Source organism: Falco cherrug, chromosome 15 (assembly GCF_023634085.1).
Source record: "Falco cherrug isolate bFalChe1 chromosome 15, bFalChe1.pri, whole genome shotgun sequence".
Lineage (NCBI taxonomy): Eukaryota > Metazoa > Chordata > Aves > Falconiformes > Falconidae > Falco > Falco cherrug.
In genome coordinates, this window is record NC_073711.1 from 22345593 (window position 1) to 22366907 (window position 21315).

Sequence of the window (21315 nt, forward strand, 5' to 3'; positions counted from 1 at the left end):
ATGTGACCGTGTTTCTTTCTTTCTGCACTGTAAAGAGGAAACGTGTGCGGGTGTTTATGTGTGTAATCACCAGCCTCTTCCTCCCTGCGCTGCAAAGAGGAACGGCAAGCTGGGCTCCCCAGCCTGCCTCTTACAGAACCTGGCTTCATCTTCACCCAGGAGCAGACCCCGCAATGTTGCTGAGGCTTTGCATCTTGGAGCTGGCAGTCCCTTTGCTCACAGATACATACCACAACAGGATACCGCTATCGCCTCTCCTGCTACTTAACAGAAAATCTACACCCCCCTGCACAACTTCTCTAACAATCTGCAGAAGAAAAAGCAACAAATCTCTTTAACTGACAATATTTGTACTCCAGGTTGCTGTTAGGACAGGTGTTCTGCGGTATTTCTATTTTTGACAGTATAGGCTTGACAGAGATGAAAAGGGACATCTGTATTCTAAAAAAAAGCTTGTAGGAGTAGATGAGGGTGAAAGCAGGTTCATTTTCCACTAATGCTTCTTTTCCAAAAGTTCATATTATTTCATTAGGTAAAAGAAAGCAAAAGGACAGTGCAGCTGGCTGCAAAAATTGGCAATGCATCCTTACTCAAAGGCAAGTACGAGGCTGATTTCTGTTAATGTTAACGGACTGAAGGGCAGTAGGTAAGGGGATATAATAAAATATATTATTCCTTAAAGTTCTTAGAAATTAATTGTATTTTTATGATAGCTGAAATATATACTTGCTCTTATTTGGATAGAAAAGTGACAGAAAGGGGGGTGCTATTTGCAGGAAAGGTGTCCCTGTAATTGCATTATAGCTCTTTTACTAACCCGATACTCTCAGTTCCAGTTCTGATACACCTGTCTATGATTCACAAAACTCTGCTAAAGCCCTTGAAAGATTCACCTGTGGTTTTACACCCCAGCTTCAAAACCTTCTATAGCCTTTTAGTGCAGTGCTCAGACTAGGTACCTAATTACATCATCTTGTAAATAAGAAAAGTCTCCAGCTGGAATGTTGTCTAGATATAAACCCTTTATTGATATCACATTAACAGATATAGCTACTCAATATGCAACTGGTGTGCATGCAACATGCATGGATGTAAACAATCAGACAAAACCAGAGGTCTTGTTTCCTTGGCTTTATTCAGAATTGCTTCTTCGCTGGAAGACTTCATCGATGTTAAACTGATGATGTGCCTACACAGCAATCATTTACGTAGTTTGGGAGTACCGTCTCTATGGGTACTATTTTCATTAAGCCAGAAGGGAGCTGCCCTTCTGTGCACAGCCATATCAACACGTTGCAAAGTAAACCCACACATAACAAGTCAAACAAGCTACACCAGTCAATGCACAGTTTTGACAGCACATTAGGGATCTCTGCCAACACAGCTCTGTTGATCTGGGAACATCTTCACACAGCCGCAGTGCACGTACACCTCTGGCTTAACTGCATTTGTAGGCAAGCACATGGCGAGTTCAGCACAGTTTCAGACAGCATAGCCAAACAAGATGTACCCATGTCTGTGCTCATCGTTAAACTAAGTCAAACAACGACTGTGGTCACGAGCATGGTCAACACGGGGTACTTTTGCTGCCCTTGAGAAAAGGCTGGCCATTGCAGCAACGTCTGCTGGGTCTCAGGTGTAGGTGTGGGCTCTGCTGCTGCCACGCTGCATTCCAGTAGGCTGGCTGAGATGCCACCACGCAACTCTCACTAGCGAGTAGAGATTAGGACACAGAGAAAATGCCGAGGATGGCAGGTGGGGTTAACACCAGCACTTTCCCCTTTAGGGTTTCCAACGAGTAACAGCCCTCAATCAGCCCAGGGCTCTTGCTCAGTCCAGGGGTCCCTCGCCTACCGCAGCCCAACAGCAGCATGGTGCCACCAGGCAGCAGAGCACACTGGCCTCGGCCAGCCCACCTTGCCAGGCGAGAATTGCTGGGGCGTGCTCTACATGAGGGAGGTTTTGGGGGGAAGCGTGCCTGAAAGGAAAAAGGGGGAACCCCAGATGACACCCCTCAGTGCCAAGGTAAACGATAATCTGCCTCCAAAAATGTGCATTTGGTCGGTTCAATAGAAGGCAGTTTGAGCTTTGAGTGTTTATTATTTTTCCTCTAATAGCAGTGTTCAGCAATGCTTTTTCAGACGTGCCAAGACTCTGGTTCCTAACATATCTCCGGTGTAATTCTGCTTGCCTCATTGCAGTTACACCAGGGGCAAATTCGGCCCTTTAATTGTTTGGGGTTGCTGATCACTCTGGGTGTGCTGCTTGTTCGGCAGATTTTCTGGAGGACTGGAATTTCTTGTGGAATTCTGTTCTGTGAGGCAATGGCTGTGTGGGCAGTGAGTCCTCTTCAGTATCGGTCCGAGCACAGCCATTAGAGGATGTGCTTTTGGTGTTGTGGCTGAATTGGCAATCACCTCTTCATCTCCCTCTCCTTCAGGCTCCCTTTTCTGCTCATAACTTCCACATCTCTCTGTAGTTTGTCACTACAGAGCAAATGGACTCGTGACTTTCCCCAGAATGTTAATAGGCTATTTTCCATTTAACTAATATTCCTTTTACAGTACTTTTTAACAAGACAATCATTAGAAGTGAGTAACGTGCACTTGCTTTGCCACAGCTATTAACCTAATGATGCTGCAGAGAAAAAAGGCATGCCAGGCAGCAAGGGAAGTCAGTGGAGCTAACACGGCACTTGCTGTCAAGTCAAGGGCCCAAATTCATCTCAACCCAGTGGAAAAAACTTTCCTCGACAAAAGTTTATATTGGCAGCTCTCAGCATGACAGTTTCGTAGTCTGAAACGCAGATAGACCCCTTATCAACAAGAGCAAGGTAGAAACGCAAAAGAGGTCCCAGGGTCACTGGTTAGAGAAGGAGCGGAGGCAGCGTCGGAGCTGGAGAGTGAGGGCAAACAGCTTGAGGAGGTGATGAAGGAGGAATTCTTAGCAAGAGAGCTGGGAAAGGACTGGAGGCAAAAAGTAGAACTTGAGACATCTGGATAAACATAAAACTTCAAACTCAGAGAAGGGGTCCTTTCACCAAGGAGAAAGTTTGTAGTTTCTCTTTCATTTTTAACAGTCCAACATTGATGTACTTGTTGTTTACCATGTGTTGTCCTTCTTTCAGTAAATATGCTACTCATAAAACGATTCAATTGACAGATATAGTGTATGTTTAAAGCCATTATTAATTACATGTATTAGTTATTGTTTCTTTACAAGCACTACCTTGAGCCTGGTCTGGGGCTCAGCTGCGCAATGCTTTGTGCATGTATAAGGCTGTGCACACGGGACAGCCCTCCTCCCTGCGGACTTGTGCAATGCGCAGCAAAAGCATTTAGGACTTAACTATGTGCAGGAACTCTGTGCGGGGATTCAGGTCTAACAAAAAACTTAACATGCTTAACATTAAGCTGTGAGGGACCGCCGAAATGCAAAGTGTGTGCTTACGTGTCTTGCCAGACTGTAGCCCTCTGGATCGCAGCTTTGTTTGAACTAGAACAATAGACACGACTGAAGATTATGCACGTACATAGTACCTTCTACTTCAAAGTCTGAGAATACTTTACAATCTAGGACAAATATCATATTATTCCCAAAAGGTAAGGAAGTATTCTCCTGGCACGCACAAGAGGAGAAGAGAGAATAAACGTGAACGTATTTTAAAGTTTGAGGTTTTTTTAAAGTATATTAGAGAAGTTACAAAATTTCTGCACAGTAAAAATAGTGTTAATACTGGGCAGAACTGCTCAAAAGGGTTCTTCAGGTGGCATTATCCGCTGAACCAAGGATTGGTCCAGTAAAAGATGCCACCTCACCTTACAAACCTTGTTCTTTAATATTCTTAGACTGTCTGGGCTACTTACATCATCTCTCCCACTAAAAAGGGAGGTGTCAGTGTTTAATGTCACTTTTAAGAAATACAGTTCACTCCTCTTTGTGAGTAAACTTAAAGGTAACAATCATAGCCGCTATGGCACACCACCTCATTCTTTTTTCTGGCCAAATTCCTCCAGTCTCAAAGACAATCTAGTCCATGTATTTGTTAAATTTTTAAGCAGTCTTTTCTGAACATTACAAACACCAGAAGCATTAAAAGGATAATTAAGGATAAGGGGATAATCTCTTGCCTTTCAAGGTGATAAAGATGACCACAGAATAAATACCAGTAAACTAAACCCAGGATATTTTAGTAGAAAGGAAAACTGGAAATATTATGGAATCCAAAAGAATACGTGATATTACTTGTTAGAACGTCTTGAGATTTTCAGGCCTAAAGTGTAGCCAACATTGCAAAAGTCTGAAAGAAAACTGGGCCAGTACCAAGAGGCTGATGCAAAATCATTTTATAGGTGAAGTGGTGGAGTCACCCATGGAGATCTCTAATACTTATTAAGCTGTACTGCCTGACAGCTTCAGGATGGTAAACAAATCTGAATTTCCTTATGTCTACGCATCTCAGAATGGAATTTGCTTTCCTAGACCTGGTCCTTCAGATTGCGACCGCCCTACAAAACGCAGTCAGACTATTGGAGGAGGAGCTTTATTCAGAAGGAGCAGTTTCTGACTGAATTGACAGTTATTGTCAGGTGTGTAAGGTTAGGAGAAATTGTTTGATGATGCTGGAATTACTTTCTCCTAGACACTGCACATTTTAAGTAAGTTTTAAACATGTTAAGAAAAATGATTGTCTCAGGTGCCACAAATAGAAATATATCCCCCCCTCAAAAAAAAAAAAAAAACCAACAAAAAACCTGACAAATCTTATGAGAGTTCCAGTTTTGCAAATTCAGAAAGTGCAGACAAATGTAAAAAAACCTTACATTTTTTAATGTTTATCTGAGTACAGTATTTCAGGGTGTGTCCAACCCTTGCAGCAGATCACAGAACATAGACAGTGAGCAAGCCAGGATGTACAAACACTAGTCTTGATAAACAGCAAGGGTCTATTTTGGTTTTATTTCTATTCTTTTTCAAGTAAAGGTAGTTGGAAGAGAAAGTCAATTTGTTTAAGCACGAAGTAATTATACTAGATTAAGATACTGAAAATTATTTACATAATTTATAAACTGCCAAGTTATAGAGTACAGGTATTGCAGTGGCCATACAGAGAACTTAATCTGTTTTTAAATCTGTGTTTCAGGGACTTTGATGAGAGTATGGCCTAACTTACTCCTAACATGTTAAAGCTAGGAAATACGAAAATTAATTTTTTGTTGGTTTCTTGGTAAAATGAGGTAAAAGTGTTTTCTCTTACTAGACAAAGTCAGGTTAAATAGACATAAAAGATTTCGCTCTTCTCTGACTGAAGTCAAAGTCAGAATTCTTATTAACACGAAAGGGAGCAATATCAAACCTATGATCTTGAAAGGAAATAACAGTGATATTGCATCTGGGGAAAAACAGGAACATGCTTTGAATGCTGGAATACACACCGTGTTTTGTTTACACTTAGAAGAATTACTCATTGCAATATTTGCATAGCGTTCAGTTCTGTTTAATTACAGCTGCCTGTGAGGAAGAGTTCAATGGTGTAGGCCCCAGATTCGAACCAGATTTCTTTCTAGCATCGTGAAGTCAAATTCCAGTGAGATGGACACAGACTTCCATCCATAGGAAGAAGATCGTTTCGGACAGTCTAATACTTGAAGCCTTTTCTATTTCTCCCACTTTGGAAACCCTGAATGAAAGGTGAGGCCTTCTCTGTCTCCTTGGATGCTGAAGATCCCTCAGGCCATATTTCATAAGAGAAGGGAGGTAGCTTGGCTAGAAATATCTGTGTCCCTGTGCCACACTGACGTGGTCCAGAGACACCTCCTTTTCACCAGGGCTGACCTCCCTGAGTAAAATACAAAGTATTAGAAGTACGTATAATTGTCTGCACAAATAGTGCACAAAGCGTAAAGGCAAGCAGGCGGCTGCTGTGGGGGCAGGCCTGAGCAACGTGCAGCAGACGCTGCCTCCTGCCCCTGCGGGCCCTCCCCGCCTTGCCCTCCCCACGCCACAGCAGGCCTCTCCCCCGTTTTCAGGGAGGTTTTGAGGATGCAGGTCTTTTAAGCCCCTGCTCTTGCCAGTGAAGCTCCCCATGCGGCCGCAGAGCCACCTAGCCCCTAACAGGGACACCCACAGAGTTTCTAGAAAGTTCCGTGAGAGGGAAGGCCACTGCAGCGAGGCCTGTGTGAGGGGCTGGCACGGTGGGCTCGGCCAGAGCGCTGAGGACAGGCAGTGGCCATCCCTGGCCAGTCACACCCCTGAGTGCCCTAAGAGCCCCATCATCTCTTGCAGGGTGCCATCCTCCACAGAAATATGAGGAGAAAAGGCCGTTTCAGTCACCCTGAATGGCACATCTCCCTTTCGGAGTCAAGCACCCTGCCTGCCCCAATGGCGCCTGGGCATCATCAAATTTCTGATTTAGCAGCACTTTCTGAGGGGAAGCAGGAGGTTATAAGGCTGAGGAGCCGCCTAGCCTGTGCCCTGCTGCCCGGCGCGGGAAGCTCTGCGCAGGCGCGGCGGGGCTGTGAGGCGCCTGGCAGCCAGGGGGCGCGCCCGGCCCTTGCCGGGGGGCGGGGCTTGGCGGGGCGGGGCCAGCTCGGCGCACCCCGCCCCCGCCGGCCGGAGGCTCTTCAGCGGGGCGGCGGCGGCACGCAGGAGCGGCGCCATGGTGAAGATCGCCTTTAACTCCCCCTTCGCCCAGAAGGACGAGCCGAAGAAGGAGGCGACCGAGGCGCTGGTGGCCGACAAGGTGCGGGCAGCGCGGTCTCGCCGCTGCCGGGGCGCGGCGGGAGGAGCGGGGCGGAGGGACGGCGGTGTGTGTGTGGTGGGGGGAAGGAGGGGGTGGAAGCCGCCGCCATCTTCTCGCAGCGGCTGCGGGCCGGGGGAGGGCAGCCGGCAGCCCGCTGTGCCTCTGGGGCGCCTGGCGGCCGCCGCACCGCTCCCTGCGGCGCTGGGGCAGCCTTCCAGCGTGGGGCGGCCGCTCTGCGGTCTGTCCCGGGGCTGGGGCGTGCGTGTGTGTGTGTGTGTGTGGTGGTGGGGGGGGGGGGGGGGGGCGAGGGGGGTGTCGCTCACCTTGGGGCCGCCGCCGTGAGGGGCTGCCGGGCGCTGCGGGCCTGAGAGCGCCGGGACGCGTCGCGCTGCCGCAGCGGTTTGCGGTTACCTCACCACAGCCGTTTTCCCGGCCCGGCTGCGGCTCGGCCGGCCCCGGGCGGTGCTGAGCGGCGGGGTGGCCTGGCGGCCCCGGAGCGGCAGCGGGCAGGCCCAGCTGGTTATCTCCAGCTGGGCCCGTGCCAGGGCCGTGCTTCCTGACGGGGTTTTAAACCTTCGTAGCTCGCAGGCGGGGGGAGCCCGGCGCCCAGGCCAGCCCCGGGGCTCGGCTCCCTGCCGGGGGGAGGCGCGGGGGAAGCGCCGAGCCCTCGGCGCAGCTCGTCCCCTCAGCAGCGGGCAGGTTGGCAGCCGTAGCAGCGGCTTGCAGGCCAAACACGGTGGGATTAGGGCTCGTCCTCCGCCCGCTGCTGCTCTGAAACCCTCGTAGGCAGTGAGCTGGAGAGCCGCACTGTGGTGAGGTGTCTGGGCTTCTGGTATGTCGAGCTTAAATTAAGAAACCTGCCATAAAGGGTTTTAAATAGAAACCCAGGCACGTACCCTGTGGTTGGCTTTTCCTTCCTAATGAGCTGCTGTGTGACTCTAATTGAACTTTGCAAATCTGTGGGAGACTTTATTTTGAAGATGTTTTACTTAGCTGCTGACGTTCTTTGAGGAAGAAGATCAGCGTCCAGGTATACAAATCGGTAGCTCTAGAATGGGCTGAGTTTGTTTGTAATCGGGGTGAAAGAAAATAAAGAAAACACTAATAACAAAACTTGTGGTGTTGGACTCTAGTGTCTTTTTTCTTTTTTTTCTTTTTCCCTTCTAAGGTGTAATCTGGAAAGCAGCTTGCTCTCCAGCCTTCAGAGCCTCTGCCTCACCTGAAATAGCCACTGTTTAAAAGAAGGGGTGCAGAGTGATGTTATTGCTCAGTGAACTCTCTTGAGCTGTAGGACTTGTATGTGTGCACAATTAATACTGTAGCATTGAATTGCCAGATCCAAAGGAGGGAGAGAAAGTAGGGAAACAGTGTAGATGGAGGACTAATTTGTATTTTGAAAATGTCATTAGTCTGGCTAGTTTCTTGTAGGACAAACTAATCAGCTACTCCTGAGGCAGTAATACATATTTTTACTGGCCCTTTACCATGCAAGTTCTGAGCATAATAGTTTTAATGTATGCTTACACCCTTCTCTTCATGATAGCTGCTTTTCTCAATTTAGAAGCTTGCTGGTGCTGTTTTGTTATACCTGTTACAGTATTCTCTGTGTTTGCACGTGTACATGACTTTTTAGTAACTTTTCACTCCAATCCTGGGGTTTAGAGTTGCATGTAAACAAAGTTCACAATTTTACTCCAAGACAAACTTGTTCTATTGCATGTTAATGTCTCCTTTTGCTGGAGTATTTGTGCAGAACAAACAAGCTTAATGGCTAACGTTGGCTTAGACAGCACAATAAAAGTCCCCTAGAATATCTGCATAGAACACTTGAGCTTGCAGAATACTCTCTCTGCAGATTTTTTAGAGCTGACTGTGTCAACACGGTCTCTTGAGCTAGCTGCAGATGTTAACACAAGTGATTTTTCGTTTCCTCCCTTACCTCCTGGTTTGCTTTACTTGTTACTGCACAGCTTGGAGCTGCCTTTTCTTTGCAGGTTTTTTTATGATTTATTATTTTTGAGCAGAGGCTTTGTAACCTACTGGAGCAAAGTCTTGGTATTGTGTTCTCTTATCAGCTCTGTCAACTCTTTCTTCTTGGATTCAGGCTGCCTACATTGCTGCTTAATATGATAAATACCTTTACATTGTTTGAAATAGGTGTAGTGCAAGTATAGCTAATTACATGTCGACATCAGCCAAGCACTAGGATGTCTGTAGTGCTAAAACCTGCTGCAGACTTGTCATCAAGTAATCATAGGCTGGATGAGTAAGTTACTAAAAGGTGTAGATGAAGGTGGCAGAATATGGTGAGAGTCTTGGTCTTAAAAGCCAGTTAACTCTGATTGTTTTCACATAATGGCATATAAATGTGGCATAATTCTGACTTGAACCTGGGGGGGCGGGTGGTTCTGTGTTTTTTTTTTTTTTTTACAAATGCGTAACTAACTAGTTGTAGTGGTTTATGTCTTGCTGAACGAACATTTTTCTGTTTGGAGGATGCAAGAGTGGAATGTAGGAGTATTGACTCTCGCAAAACAGCTTGGGTTTTGTTTCAGTACATGCATAGCTGATGTGTTTGACTTTTATACTGATACCTTGCTGAGCACAGAAATATGTACAGCCTCATAATAATACTGTAGCTTGTTGTGATCACAGGTTGCTTAAATATATTGTGTTCTACAGGAGTGCAAATGGTAGGACCCAAATAAAGGCAGGCCATGGAAGCTACTAGATTTAAACTTTTGTGGTTTGATATTTTTTTTTGGGGGTGGGGTGGGTGGGTGGAGAGAGGAGAGTGTCTTTTAGGAAAGACCTAAACCCAATGTGTGTTTGCCCAAAGGAAATGTCTCTTAATTGTTCAGTATTAGACAGTACATCTGCTGTTCTCCTCTCAACTTGGCTTGTGTGAGCCTTTTACCTGGAAGCCTGGAAAAGTACTGAAAACTAAGAGTGTTAAATTTGCCATTCGGACATCACCACTAGCTTTGCGTTTGGTATTACACAGCTTGTCACCATGTTACATGATGGTGATGGTAGTTTCCTTTGGATGTGGTCTTCTGTCTGAGAGAACACTGGGGGGGTGGGGAACAAGTCACTGAAATAAAAAGATATGCTTCAGACTGCTAGAAACAAAACTTCCCAGGGACTTGCATGGAAGAAAGAGTATTTTGAAGCTGAAAGGTAGGATGTGTTGCAGGGACCTGTTTTTGTTTGGCTGCATTTAAGCTGGTAAGTGGCCCTCTTTCATAGTGGGCTTCACTTGTGCATATTACAAGTTCTACAGTCTGAATGTTTGACTCCTGTCAGATGTGTGTTCCCCAGCTAATAGAGTTGAACCTTAGCTTCTGCTGTTAGTCTGGTTCCTAAGGAAAAGTATTAGCTTAATCCATCTGATAGCAAGAGGAGGATAGGAAATAGGCTTTTGAGAAGAGGTGTGAAAACAGTGTGTACCTTAAAATGACCTTGTTCTACACATCTTGCTTTCCTTGTGCTATATTGCAGCTGCAGCACTGTTCTCTTTCGTTAGTTACTAAAATTTCTTACACCTCTAATAGTTTCTGGGTAAGGATTTGTCTAGAAAGCATCCTCTAAGAAAATACCCTATTTCAGTGCTGTTTGAAAGCTCGTCTTAATATGATGCAGTAGTATTTCATGTAAGTGTTTTCTTACTATGTGATGCTTAACATACATTTCTTCTAGGCATGCGGTGAGAATTGTAAGATGGTAGGTCAAAGTGAAGCAGTAGATAACTTGTTTTAAATTCAGAGCGGTTACACTTTCTAAGTTCTATCCCCCTTTATTCAAAGGATCCAGAAGTTGCCACACGTAGGGGTGAAAATTCGTCTGGAAGATGTCTGTTGACTCTGCTGGGTCTAGCATTCATCTTGGCAGGAGTTGTTGTCGGTGGAGCTTGCATCTACAAGTACTTCATGCCTAAGGTAATGTGAAAGTTCTTTTTTTCTTCAAGCATCACTGAATAAAAAAAGTCTAATTATAAATAGATTACGGAAGGTTTTCTATTACAGTGGTAACTGGGACATGAAGACTATGTCCTTTATAAAAGCTGTAGCTGTGACACACCTATGCTTCGTCATAGCATAAGTGTTAGAAATACAGTTTGAAAGCAACGTTTGCTGTAAAAATAACTGGCCTTGCTCTTGCTTTCAGCATAAGGTGTACCGTGGTGAGATGTGTTACTTTGAGAAGGAAAACCGTGATCGTGCGGTAGAACCTTATTTCCTCCCTATTGCTGAAGAAGCTGACATTCGAGAAGATGATAACATAGCCATCATTGATGTGCCCGTTCCAAAGTTCTCAGACAGTGATCCAGCAGCGATCGTTCATGACTTTGATAGGGTGAGTATGCTCCATGGAAAATTGTGGAGCAAGTGGTAACTGTAACAGCTCCAGGGTTTTCATTCTTGAGACCTTTAAAGCTTACTGTGAGTGCAAGTTTCTCTTTTAGAATGGCTTTAAGCATGGCAAATCTGACCCTTCTAACTCTGTAACAGTACACTTCTGCAAGGGAGGTTGGTTACAAGAATGTTGGAGGATCATTCCCATAGTGACTCTTAATTGGATTGTTTCTCAGAACATCACATCTCGGACTAGGCAGCTTTAAATGTTGTTGCCTGTAGGACATCTGGAAGTGACACTTGCTATCAGATCAAGAATCATATGTAAATGGAAGCGAGGGTAGGAGACCACTGTAAATGTGAGTTAAGAAACGGGGAAACTGAGGATTCGGTTGTAAGATTCTGCCAAACCGTTACAGGGAAATGTGGAATTCCAAACAAGTGCGGACCTTGGATAAGTGAATTGAAGAATCATTTCAAGTGGCTGAAACCTAGAACTTTAACATGCTGTTTTAGTTGCATATAGTTTCTCTAAAGCAAAGATGAGAGGATGGTTTTAATTTGATGCAACTTTAATGAAAAAGTCAATAGTATTAGCAGTTATCCTTAGTCAGCTGTAAAACCTCTGGTAGGTTGTTAGTAAAGCAAACCTTAGCAATGCAGATACAATCATGGCACAGATGCTATAACTAACTTGTGTACTTGCTGCCTTTAATGACATGGAATGCCACGCAGCCCAGCTGTGCTACCTGTGGTCACAGTATTTGCAGCTTTAATTTGTGGCATCTTGAAGAAACTTGGCTGTATATAAGGATAAGGCAAATTAAGAACTTCGGTTGATTCTGCCAAAGTGCTGTGCAAAGTCGTAAGAAAACAAGTAGATATGTTGATAATTTTAGGGCAAGAACTGCAGAGACTTTGTAGCAATGCTGACATGACTTTATGGAGACTAATACTTTTTCTGAAGAACTATTTACAGGGAATGTTTGTTTATCAGCAACTGGATACCTTTTGTTTGCACAGTGCTTAACTGCACTTCTTTAGTGATGAGGGCGTACTCCCAAAAACTTTCTCTGTATTAATACAAAAATTATGATAAACAGCTTTTATAGTCGGCGCTCACTTCTGTACAAAAGTCCTTTTGCAAACCATAGCTACAACCAGTATGTTTGCAAAAGTGGGAATAGCTAAGTTCTTGCACTAGATGGTTCCTGAATGCACCACCTCAATAGTAGCAGCGCATCATCTGCAGCTTTTTGAGCTCCCTCCTTAGTCCTTGTAGAACTGTGTTTTAATAATCCAGGGCCACAATTAATTGAAATCTTGTTTTCTGAATAGCTTTTGACAGCATATCTTGACTTGCAACTGGGTAACTGCTATGTGATTCCGCTGAACACATCCATAGTTATGCCACCGAGAAATCTGATGGATCTCTTCGCAAAACTGGCGGTATGTAGAAACCTTACTGTTTAGTTATGCTGACAGGATCACTTTTGATAAGAATGCTGGGTGTTGCTCCTGAACTACAGTCTCTTGCTAGAACAGTCCTCTTGCCATCAAAGTACATAATCCCCCTGGCTCAGTCACTGTACTGAGGTTAAGGCCAGCTGTCAGTGTGTATTATGGTGAGTAGATTCATGCTTAATGCTCTTATTAATACCTAGCTTTATGAAAGCTGAAAGCAACTAGCAAATAAGGTTAAATTTAGCTATTACAAAGGAATTTGATAAAGTTCCAAATATCATTGAAAGCCTAAACCTGAAAGTTACTACCAGAAAGCTCGCTTGCCCCATGAGAGTTTTAATGAAAAGAACAATGCAAACTTGTTCTTCTGTTTTATTGGCACTGTACTTATGAGCTCACTGCAAGCATTTTGACTCTTCAGTAACTAAAACTTGTGTTTTTCCAAGATGATTTGTGGGTCAAGTTGATAGAGCTTGCTGCTACTCCAAATTAAATGCAATACTGAGCTATTGTGTGCCAAATGTACTTCTCAAAAATGTCATTGGCTCCTCTACACTTAGTGCTAGAGGCCACCTGACCAAGTTTAGCTTGTTTCATTATTTTTTTTCTAGCTTTATGAAGATGAGCTTTAAGTGTGTCCCTTGCTCCTATTTTTAGGAAGTGGCCATGAGAGGTGGGAACTTGTTTCAGTAGTGCTCTGATCATCTGGTGAAGATTTAACTTCTGTAGGTTGCACTGCTTTATTTTTATTAGAAATACACTGCTTCAAACATGGAAACTCATAATACTTGTTCTGCTCTTTTAACTGCAGACTTTCTGTTGCTGTCGAATAAACTTGAGCGGGTTCTGTTTGTTTGATTCATGTGAGGCGAGCAGTGTTGAGGTTAACTGTGCTTTGTTTGGCTGTAGCTGCAACTGTTTGAAATAGCCTTTGTCAGTTTTTAACTTCTCTGGTATGCAGCTGTTGACAACTAGCATATCTTTAATATTAAAAAGAAGTAAAGCTGTAATCTAGTGCCTGAAGCCCTTCCAAAGCAGAAAAATGTGGTGATGTTTGCCCGTTGTTAGCAGAATACTGTGTCTCAAGGTCTTTTCTCTTTTAGACTGGCTCTTACTTGCCTCAGACTTACCTAGTCCGTGAAGAAATGGTGGTTACAGAGGAGATAGATAATGTGTCTGATTTGGGCATCTTCATCTACCAACTCTGTGTTGGGAAAGAGACCTTCAGACTTCAGCGCAGAGACCAGATAACGGGTAAGTTCCATTCAGTAAAAAAATGAGTCTATTGTTTGCGTAGGGAAAGGGTAAATACTTTAAACCTTGGGAGTTTTTAGACTTGGAAATTTGAGTGCTCTATGTGAGCTGGGACTACCCATAGAACTGATGGGTGTTTTCCTCTACTTTCAAGTATGTATCTGAAGTCTCATTCAAACATGCTGAGAGAGTTTCACTTACTGAATTGGAGGTTATGTGCCCAAACCAAATTTGACCTTAAACCTATTTCTGTTCCATCTTTTGGCTGAAGTTGTAAGTTAGTTTGGCACAAAAATTCATATATTCCATCTGATAATATGAGTCTCTGTAGGTGCACCTTAGTCTGTTATATCTAAAACTGGGTTACAGGAGCACCAAGTAAAAGAATTGTCTTCTGGCTCACTTGCTATGGAGAAAAACAGAGTTGAACTGCTGGCTCTGGACATCCCAGACTTCCTCTCTAAAAGAACAATAACACTTCACAGGAACTTCTGAGCTCTGTTTCTTTCTTGCCTGTCTCCTTGTGTCACCTCCCTGTCATGCTGTGAAAAGAACTAAATTTTGAGGTGTCTGTGGTTTGACATGCTGGAAGGAGACAGCCTGCAGTACAGAAATCTGATGCTTTGAATTTTAGTTCACTGTAGATCTCAAAGCACTCCATGGTTTGTTGCTGTCACCAGACACATAGCAAACTAATCCTTTGTGCATTGCAGCCTTTCAGAACTGCAAATGTTTGGTTTGTCAGAACTTTCTGCTCTGGTTTTCCTGCAAAGTTCTTAGGCAAGAGTTTCCTCTGCCGAGTTACAAGTTTGCAGCATCAGGAGTTGCATCTGCTGTTTGCCAGTGCCTACATGCTGTTGCTACATGGAAGGCTGTGTATGTGGGAGCATAAAGCTCTTCCTGTGCGGTGCAGGGCACATGAAGAAACAGTAAATGTTCCCTTTATGGGAGGGGGAGGCATGTGTCCCTTAGCTGATGTGAAGATGCTTTTGTGAACAAATCTCAGTTGAATGCTGCTGTGACTGAAAGACCATAGCCTACAGACAATCCTGCCAAGGGTCTTTATGATGTTTCCTTAAATCATCCTGCTGTAGCACGTTGTTGACATCTTTGCTGCATAGTAGAAGACTTATACAGAATACTTGCACAGAAGGGTTCTGGTAAATGAGTAATGCTGCTTGGTACAGTTTCAGTTCTGTAACTGACCTTGTTTGCCCTTGGCAGGGATGGGGGACAGGAAGTCTAGTCAAATGGAAGACTGCTGCTGAGGAGAAAATTGTGCAGGGACAAGGCTTGTCTTGCCTTCCAGGTCAAATTTCTAGCATGTCTGTCTTATAGTGTGAACAAGCCGTGCACCCATAATGAGACTAAAATGGCTAAACTTGTGTAACTGCTGTGGAGAAGTCTTCTCATTTAGCTGGTGCTGTACTGGCTTTCAGATTTCGTAGAGTTCATGGGTTCATCTGTTGGATCAAACTGACCTCAGGTTCTGCAGCAGTTCCCTGGAGTTGTAACTGAATGTGTGAGGAACAGGACAGGTTGTCCTGGCTGTTGAATTATGTACCCAGTTAAATAGCCATTGCAGGCTTCTCAGGGTTTACAGACATTAAGATTGAGGTGAGCTGAAAGACGGCCTGTATTTAAGTGTTCATAAACTAAAGTAGTGCTGTGCTGGGTTTGGTTTAAGAGCTAGTGGCTCTAGGCTTCAGTGTATAGCTTCTCTTGCTTGCTTAGAACAATTTTCTACTTAAGCTGTAAATCTGTCTTCTCTGGTGGTTGTATTTTGAAGTGCTTTAGTTGAGCAGCTTGTCTTTGATGGCAGGACTACTATATTCTGGTAAATCTAGTAAAGATTCACAGCTGATACAGGTGAACTGCCTGTGTCAAGGCCAATGCTGGCATGTCCCAAAATAGAGAAAATCACTTAACACTATTAAGAAACTTCAGTGAGATCATTGGTTGAGTGGCAAGTCCTCACATCTCATCAAGGTGAAGACTGCTCTATAGAAGCATACCCTGTGTTAACACTGGGTGCAGGGAAGTGCTGATAAAGAACTAGAAGGATGGGGAGTTTTCTGCACCCTTTCTGAGTTTTTATTCTCTTTCCCTGTAATTTCAATCTGCTTTGCTTTTCTTTTTCTTTGTGGTTTAGGGAGGGCTATGAGAAACTGCCATAAATGATCTCTTTGACACTGTCTATAGCTGAAATGGTAGCTGGGGATAACAGAGAAAAGTGCTTGCTTGCTTTGTCCTCTGTGATGTATGTGGCCCCCCCTCTTGTTGTTACCACTGTGGAAATGAGGGATGCTTTTTGATAGACAACAAACTGGTGTCAAGTGCTGGTGGCAGTTCATGGCTGTAGAAACACTGTACTGAATGATGGTATCTTGCTGCTACAAATTCGTAGTATTCGTAGTGCTACAAAACCTGTGAATGCTTGCTGCTGGGTTACAGATCTGCTTTACTTAGGTTCTCATCTTCTCTCGTCCCCAGGTCTGCAGAAACGTTCAGTGGAGAACTGTCATTCCATCAGACACTTTGAAAACTCTTTCGTTGTTGAAACAAAGATCTGTCAACAGTGAAGGGTGTTGGATGGGAGGTGACTAGTGCACACCTTCATTGAGAAGTCTGAGCGTTAGATATCGACTTCTTAAATTAACATGTGCAGTGATAATCAAAAGCCTTACGCATTTTCTGTGTACTGCTTGTATTTCAAAAGACAAAGTCGCCATTTCAGCTTTCTTTGATCCTTGGTATAACTTTTTAGTTGTCTCATGTAAAACTTAAATTTGAGTAAAGTTTGTTTGTGGGTTTTTTTTTAGAAGGTTAATACCAGTTTAGCTGTTGAATGTGTTTGATTTAGTGTAATCTGGGAATGGCAGAAAAATATATATATAAAAATGTTAACCAATTCCTTGGCTGGAACCAGTTCTGTTCACATTAACTTTCACAGAATGATTAATATTAATAATCTGTGGTTTGCACATCTTGTGTAGTTCTGTAGAATAGCTCTGCACTCCGTATCCTGCCTAAAAAAAACAAACCCATATTCTGATGTGTATCATTAAGCTTTATTTTAACTACCATGTGTGAAGCATGTAAAATCCAACCTCAGTGATCATAAACCTTTAACACTACCCTATTTCATTTTGTGCAATTACTGTATTGAATTCGTATGTATATTTGGAACCTTCCCCGAGCTTACGTTTAATTCTTCTACCTTTGTTTGGTTTTGTGGTATTTAGTTGTTAAGATTCAGATAGAGTTGCTCTTAAAGCTTGTCAGTATTTTTGGTTAAGAATTGGTTTAATCTAACTTCGATTTCAGGAACCTGTTCTGGTATAGCTCACTTGTGAATGTGACTGTAGTTGTAAACTTAAACTACTCTGGCTTATATAAACTGTTCAGATCAACTTTTTATGAGCAAGTAGCATTACTACTGCAGTCGGAGCATTGTTCTTTTTTTTTTTTTTTGAAAGCTGCAGTATAAAGATAATGAAGAGTTAGTGTCCTGCAGTTGAACTTGAGAGTTTTAATAAGGGACTTTATATTGGTATAAATTCTGCAACCCTATAATAAATGTTTCTCTAAAACTCTGGCATTTGTGTGACTTCATGACGCTCGGAGGGAAGAGTGCAGTATGCTGGTGTATGGTCCACGGGAGGGATGTGATGGTTATGGGCCTGGGGCAGCACACAGTGCTCTTCCCACTTACCCATACCTCTTTCCTAGCTTGTGAAGCCAGATTTCCTTTTCCTGTGGAAATGCTTTGTGGTGCAAAACAAACTTGGGGAACAGAGGAAGAAAAGAGACCTCGCCTTGAACTTGATCCCCCAAGGGGCAATTCTTGGTGATGTCTAGTGCTGTAAACTGAATCCATTGAGCAGACTTCTGCAGGTGGGTGGTGTCAGTTGTGGTATGGCAAAGGAGGGATGCATTCGGCAATTTAGCTGTTTGAATATTGGTGTTGATGAGGCTGGTGATTACAGGTTTGCTTGTCTTAGTGTATTTATTGCAGTGTCAAAGAGAAATCTTTTTTTAACATATCATAATAGACCAAGGGACTGGAGGGTTAATCAACATCTTGGTGTAATACCTTTCAGTGCTTACCTGCAAGCTTTGCTGTGCTTTAAGCTCGGAGCTGTGAGAGCGCTGTGGTGCTACTTCCGTGACTGGTTGCTCAAAGAGCTAAAGTGTGTACTGAACCTTCCTGGCTTTCCTGGAAAGTAATTTGGGTATACAACTGGAAGTAAAATAGTAAGCAGGCTTTCTGTGCTAAGAACTAGGGAGTGAGAAGTGACTGTAGGACTGAAAGCAGCTACTCTTTGTTTATGGAGCTCTGCAGAGGAAAAGAGTAGACCACAGCTCCGGGGCAGCAGGGGTTTTGCTGCCTTGTCTTTGTACCTAATGCAACTCTTCTCCCACGGCGTGTGGCAATGCGGAAGATGTGTCCTGGAACTAGAGCTTTGGTCTGCTTGATTCTAAAATAGTAAGCGTAGGAGAATATTTCATTATATGCTTAAATGTACTGTAACAGAATGCTGTAGAAAGCTCTAATTAGTGTCCCTGGGAGTCAGATAAGCTTTAATGTAGCAGGTATGTGTTACAGGGGAAGTAGCTGCACTGACAAGCTTCTGCTCCAGGCTTGCTGTGTGCTTGGGCAAGTTACCGTTGTGGTGGCTTCCTCCTCTGGATTGTCAGAGGATAAACGGGGTGGGTTGCCTCTCTTGTTTTGGTAGTCCTGAGTGGAAGGGTTTGGAAATGTATTAGCTGCAGAGAGCAAGAAGCATCTGCTTGCAGCACTGAGGTTTGACTTTATTGAAAACAAAACAAAAAAATAGAAATTCTTCCTTACAGCTTTGAGTGACTGTGCACTAGGTGGCTCTCACCAGACAGAGAAACTGTTTCAGCTTTACCTTTGTCTGGTAAAAGATTTTAAAAGAAATGAAGTCAGTTCCTTAAGAGCTTATTAGATGTTCTAGGCAGTATGCCAGGATATGCGGAGGAACAGATTGTTCTTACCTGCTTGGTGCTCTTGCGTTGAGAAAGTAGCTGAAGTTTCAGTTGTGCGTGCAGTATGTTAGACTTACTATCTGTTCATAACCATTCTGTGCTGGGGGCGGGGGCAGGCATCCAAATCGAAGGATTGCAGTTGTTAGGTTGCTGCTATGAAAACAGCTGGCATTCCCAGGATCTGCTAATGCTGTCTGTCAGTGTGAGTAGCCCCTGTGTTCGGCTGGTCTGTAGGAAGCAACAGAGAGGGTGAGTCAGCAGAGTCCTGTGCGCCAGTAGATGGCACAGGCAGCAAGCGCTGGGATGTAAAGTGTGTGTAACTGACAAAAGCTAGGTGTATTTATTGTAACATACAAGTTTTCAGGTATTCTGCCAAAATTACACCTAAAAATGGTTTGATGAAAGCTTCTGGGGTGGTCTTTAGTGTCTTTGCTTAGTTTTTATATATAGCAAAGAACACTTTTATAATAATAGTTTTACACAGGTTACAGTTTTAAATATCTGAGTAAGACTGTGCTTCAAACATGGGTGTGGTAGCTGAAGGGATATCACCACCAATATGCAAATGCAAACTTATTTGCCATAGCAGCTTCTGTTTAGGTGTGTGTTTACTGCAAAAGCAGCCATTGTGCACAGGACAACTGGCAGTACCTGTGCCCTTGCTTACTGACAAGTTACCTTCAGGCTAGCTTGCAGGTCGTGTTTCTGACAGTCTATTTAGATGTAAGTTTTAAATACCTCTATGAATGTGAAGCTGACAATCCAGTCCTTTGGATGATTGCTCTTCCAGCATTACACTGTGAGGCTTTTTCAAGTTTTAAGTACTCTGATCTGAAAGACACCTGAGAAAAGTCACAATTAAGAACAAACTTGAATTTGTTCCTTGGAGGAGATGCTGTTGACCTTGGCAGAAACCTGATTGCTTTGTCTGAGGGTGGCTGGTGAGGTGTGGGCTGCTGGTGGCGATGGGTGTGTGACGGATGCTTCCACTACACTAGGTGCTAGTCTACACTAGAACTTTAAAGTTTTCCCCAGCCTGACTTTGTAAAAATTTATAGGAATTAAACTGTTGTTTGCATATATGAATACCTTGAGGTGAAGATCCAGGGCTGAAAAAATGGGGACAGTCTGGAGAGCTTTGAAAGACATACTGAGGCCTTAACCTGGTGTGAAACAGAGCTTTAGTACCTCAGGCTTGATAAACTGCTTGTCTCAGTGAGACATTTTTCACAGTAAGCTCAACTCTATGCTATGCGGTGTTGCAGCACAGCCACACTAAGTACGGTAGTGGAAAAATTCTCACCTCACACCCACAGCAACAGTCACAGTGTATGTGCAGGTGCCTGGAGGACGAAGAGCCTGCTAGGGCTTCAGCAAGGCTGGACTGACTGCTGTGGGCTACATTAGTTTTTGGTATTGCAGGGAAAGCTCCCAAAAATACAGATGGGCCCAACAGGCTTTATGGTGAGTGGTGGGAGAAATATCAGAGCACTGAAATCAGCTCAGAGTTTCCCTGAGAAAAATTCTTCTTTACTATTTTTAAATCATTCTCCTGTGTTTGGGATTCGTTCTTCCCCAGTTGCTTCAGCGCTGCTGGCAGCAGGGTGGGCTGAATCAGACAGTCCCCTCCTCAACAACCAAGCAGCTGCCAGCTGTAGATTCTCTAGGTTAATGCTTTTGTTTCTTGGTCTTCTCTGAAGTACTTGGGAAGGCTAGAAAGGAAAGAAAACATGATGATGTTTAACTAGAGACAGCCTCTTCCGTTTTACTTACCACTTCCCCGACTGTTGCATTTTGTCTTGTGTTCTCCAGACATGCCCCAAACTAAAAATAAATAAATAAATAAATAGTCTCCTAGAACAGAAGAGAACATTTGTAGGGCCAGATAAATGCAGTGCAGTCCAGGAAGCCTCCGTGGTGGCACGGTAGCTAGCCGTGGGGCCGAGTGGCCACTCCAGGAAGGCTGAGTTTGAGGTCTGGCTTGGAAGGGTTGAAGCTGCTTTGGCTGTCCTAGTTCAGAGCCACGTGGGGGATAGCTTGGCTGCCAGCTATGGCATAGAGGCTAAGTGCTGGTGCTGATTAGAGCTTTGAAACTGCAACCAAAATAATTATAATATGTGTAATTACAGTCACGTTATTTCATTAAAATTATTTCTTCATTATGTGTAGATATTTGTGATATTACCTAGGCAATATGAATGGGTGTGTTGCCCATCCAGAGAATTATTAAAGTCTCTCCACCTAGTACTCCACCTCCAAGGGAAATTATTTCTTATAGTTCAACTATTTTGTTTACTTAAGCGTATTTTCTCTCTTTTTGTGCTGTAGCACCTCTGAGTTCCGCATCAACAAATGTGAATTTGCAGTCTTAAAAGTTGTTGTGACCGTGGATGTAGATGCTGTGTGCCTGTTGGAGCAGCGTTCGGGGTCTCCTGAGCTGTGCCATTTTAGGGCTTGGTGGCGGCTGAAGCTATTCTGGGTTAAGCC

General features: G+C 43.8%; 1 protein-coding gene across 1 annotated transcript; it reads left to right on the forward strand.

The window, feature by feature from the left end:
* Nucleotides 1–6566: 6566 nt before the first annotated feature.
* On the forward strand, nucleotides 6567–17413 carry ITM2A (integral membrane protein 2A). The gene is made up of 6 exons (XM_055727379.1): nucleotides 6567–6742; nucleotides 10549–10680; nucleotides 10910–11098; nucleotides 12436–12546; nucleotides 13665–13815; nucleotides 16309–17413. The coding sequence occupies exons 1-6, from the start codon at nucleotides 6659–6661 to the stop codon at nucleotides 16395–16397; spliced, it is 756 nt and encodes a 251-aa protein (XP_055583354.1). The 5' UTR covers nucleotides 6567–6658; the 3' UTR covers nucleotides 16398–17413.
* The last annotated feature ends 3902 nt before the right edge of the window (nucleotides 17414–21315 follow it).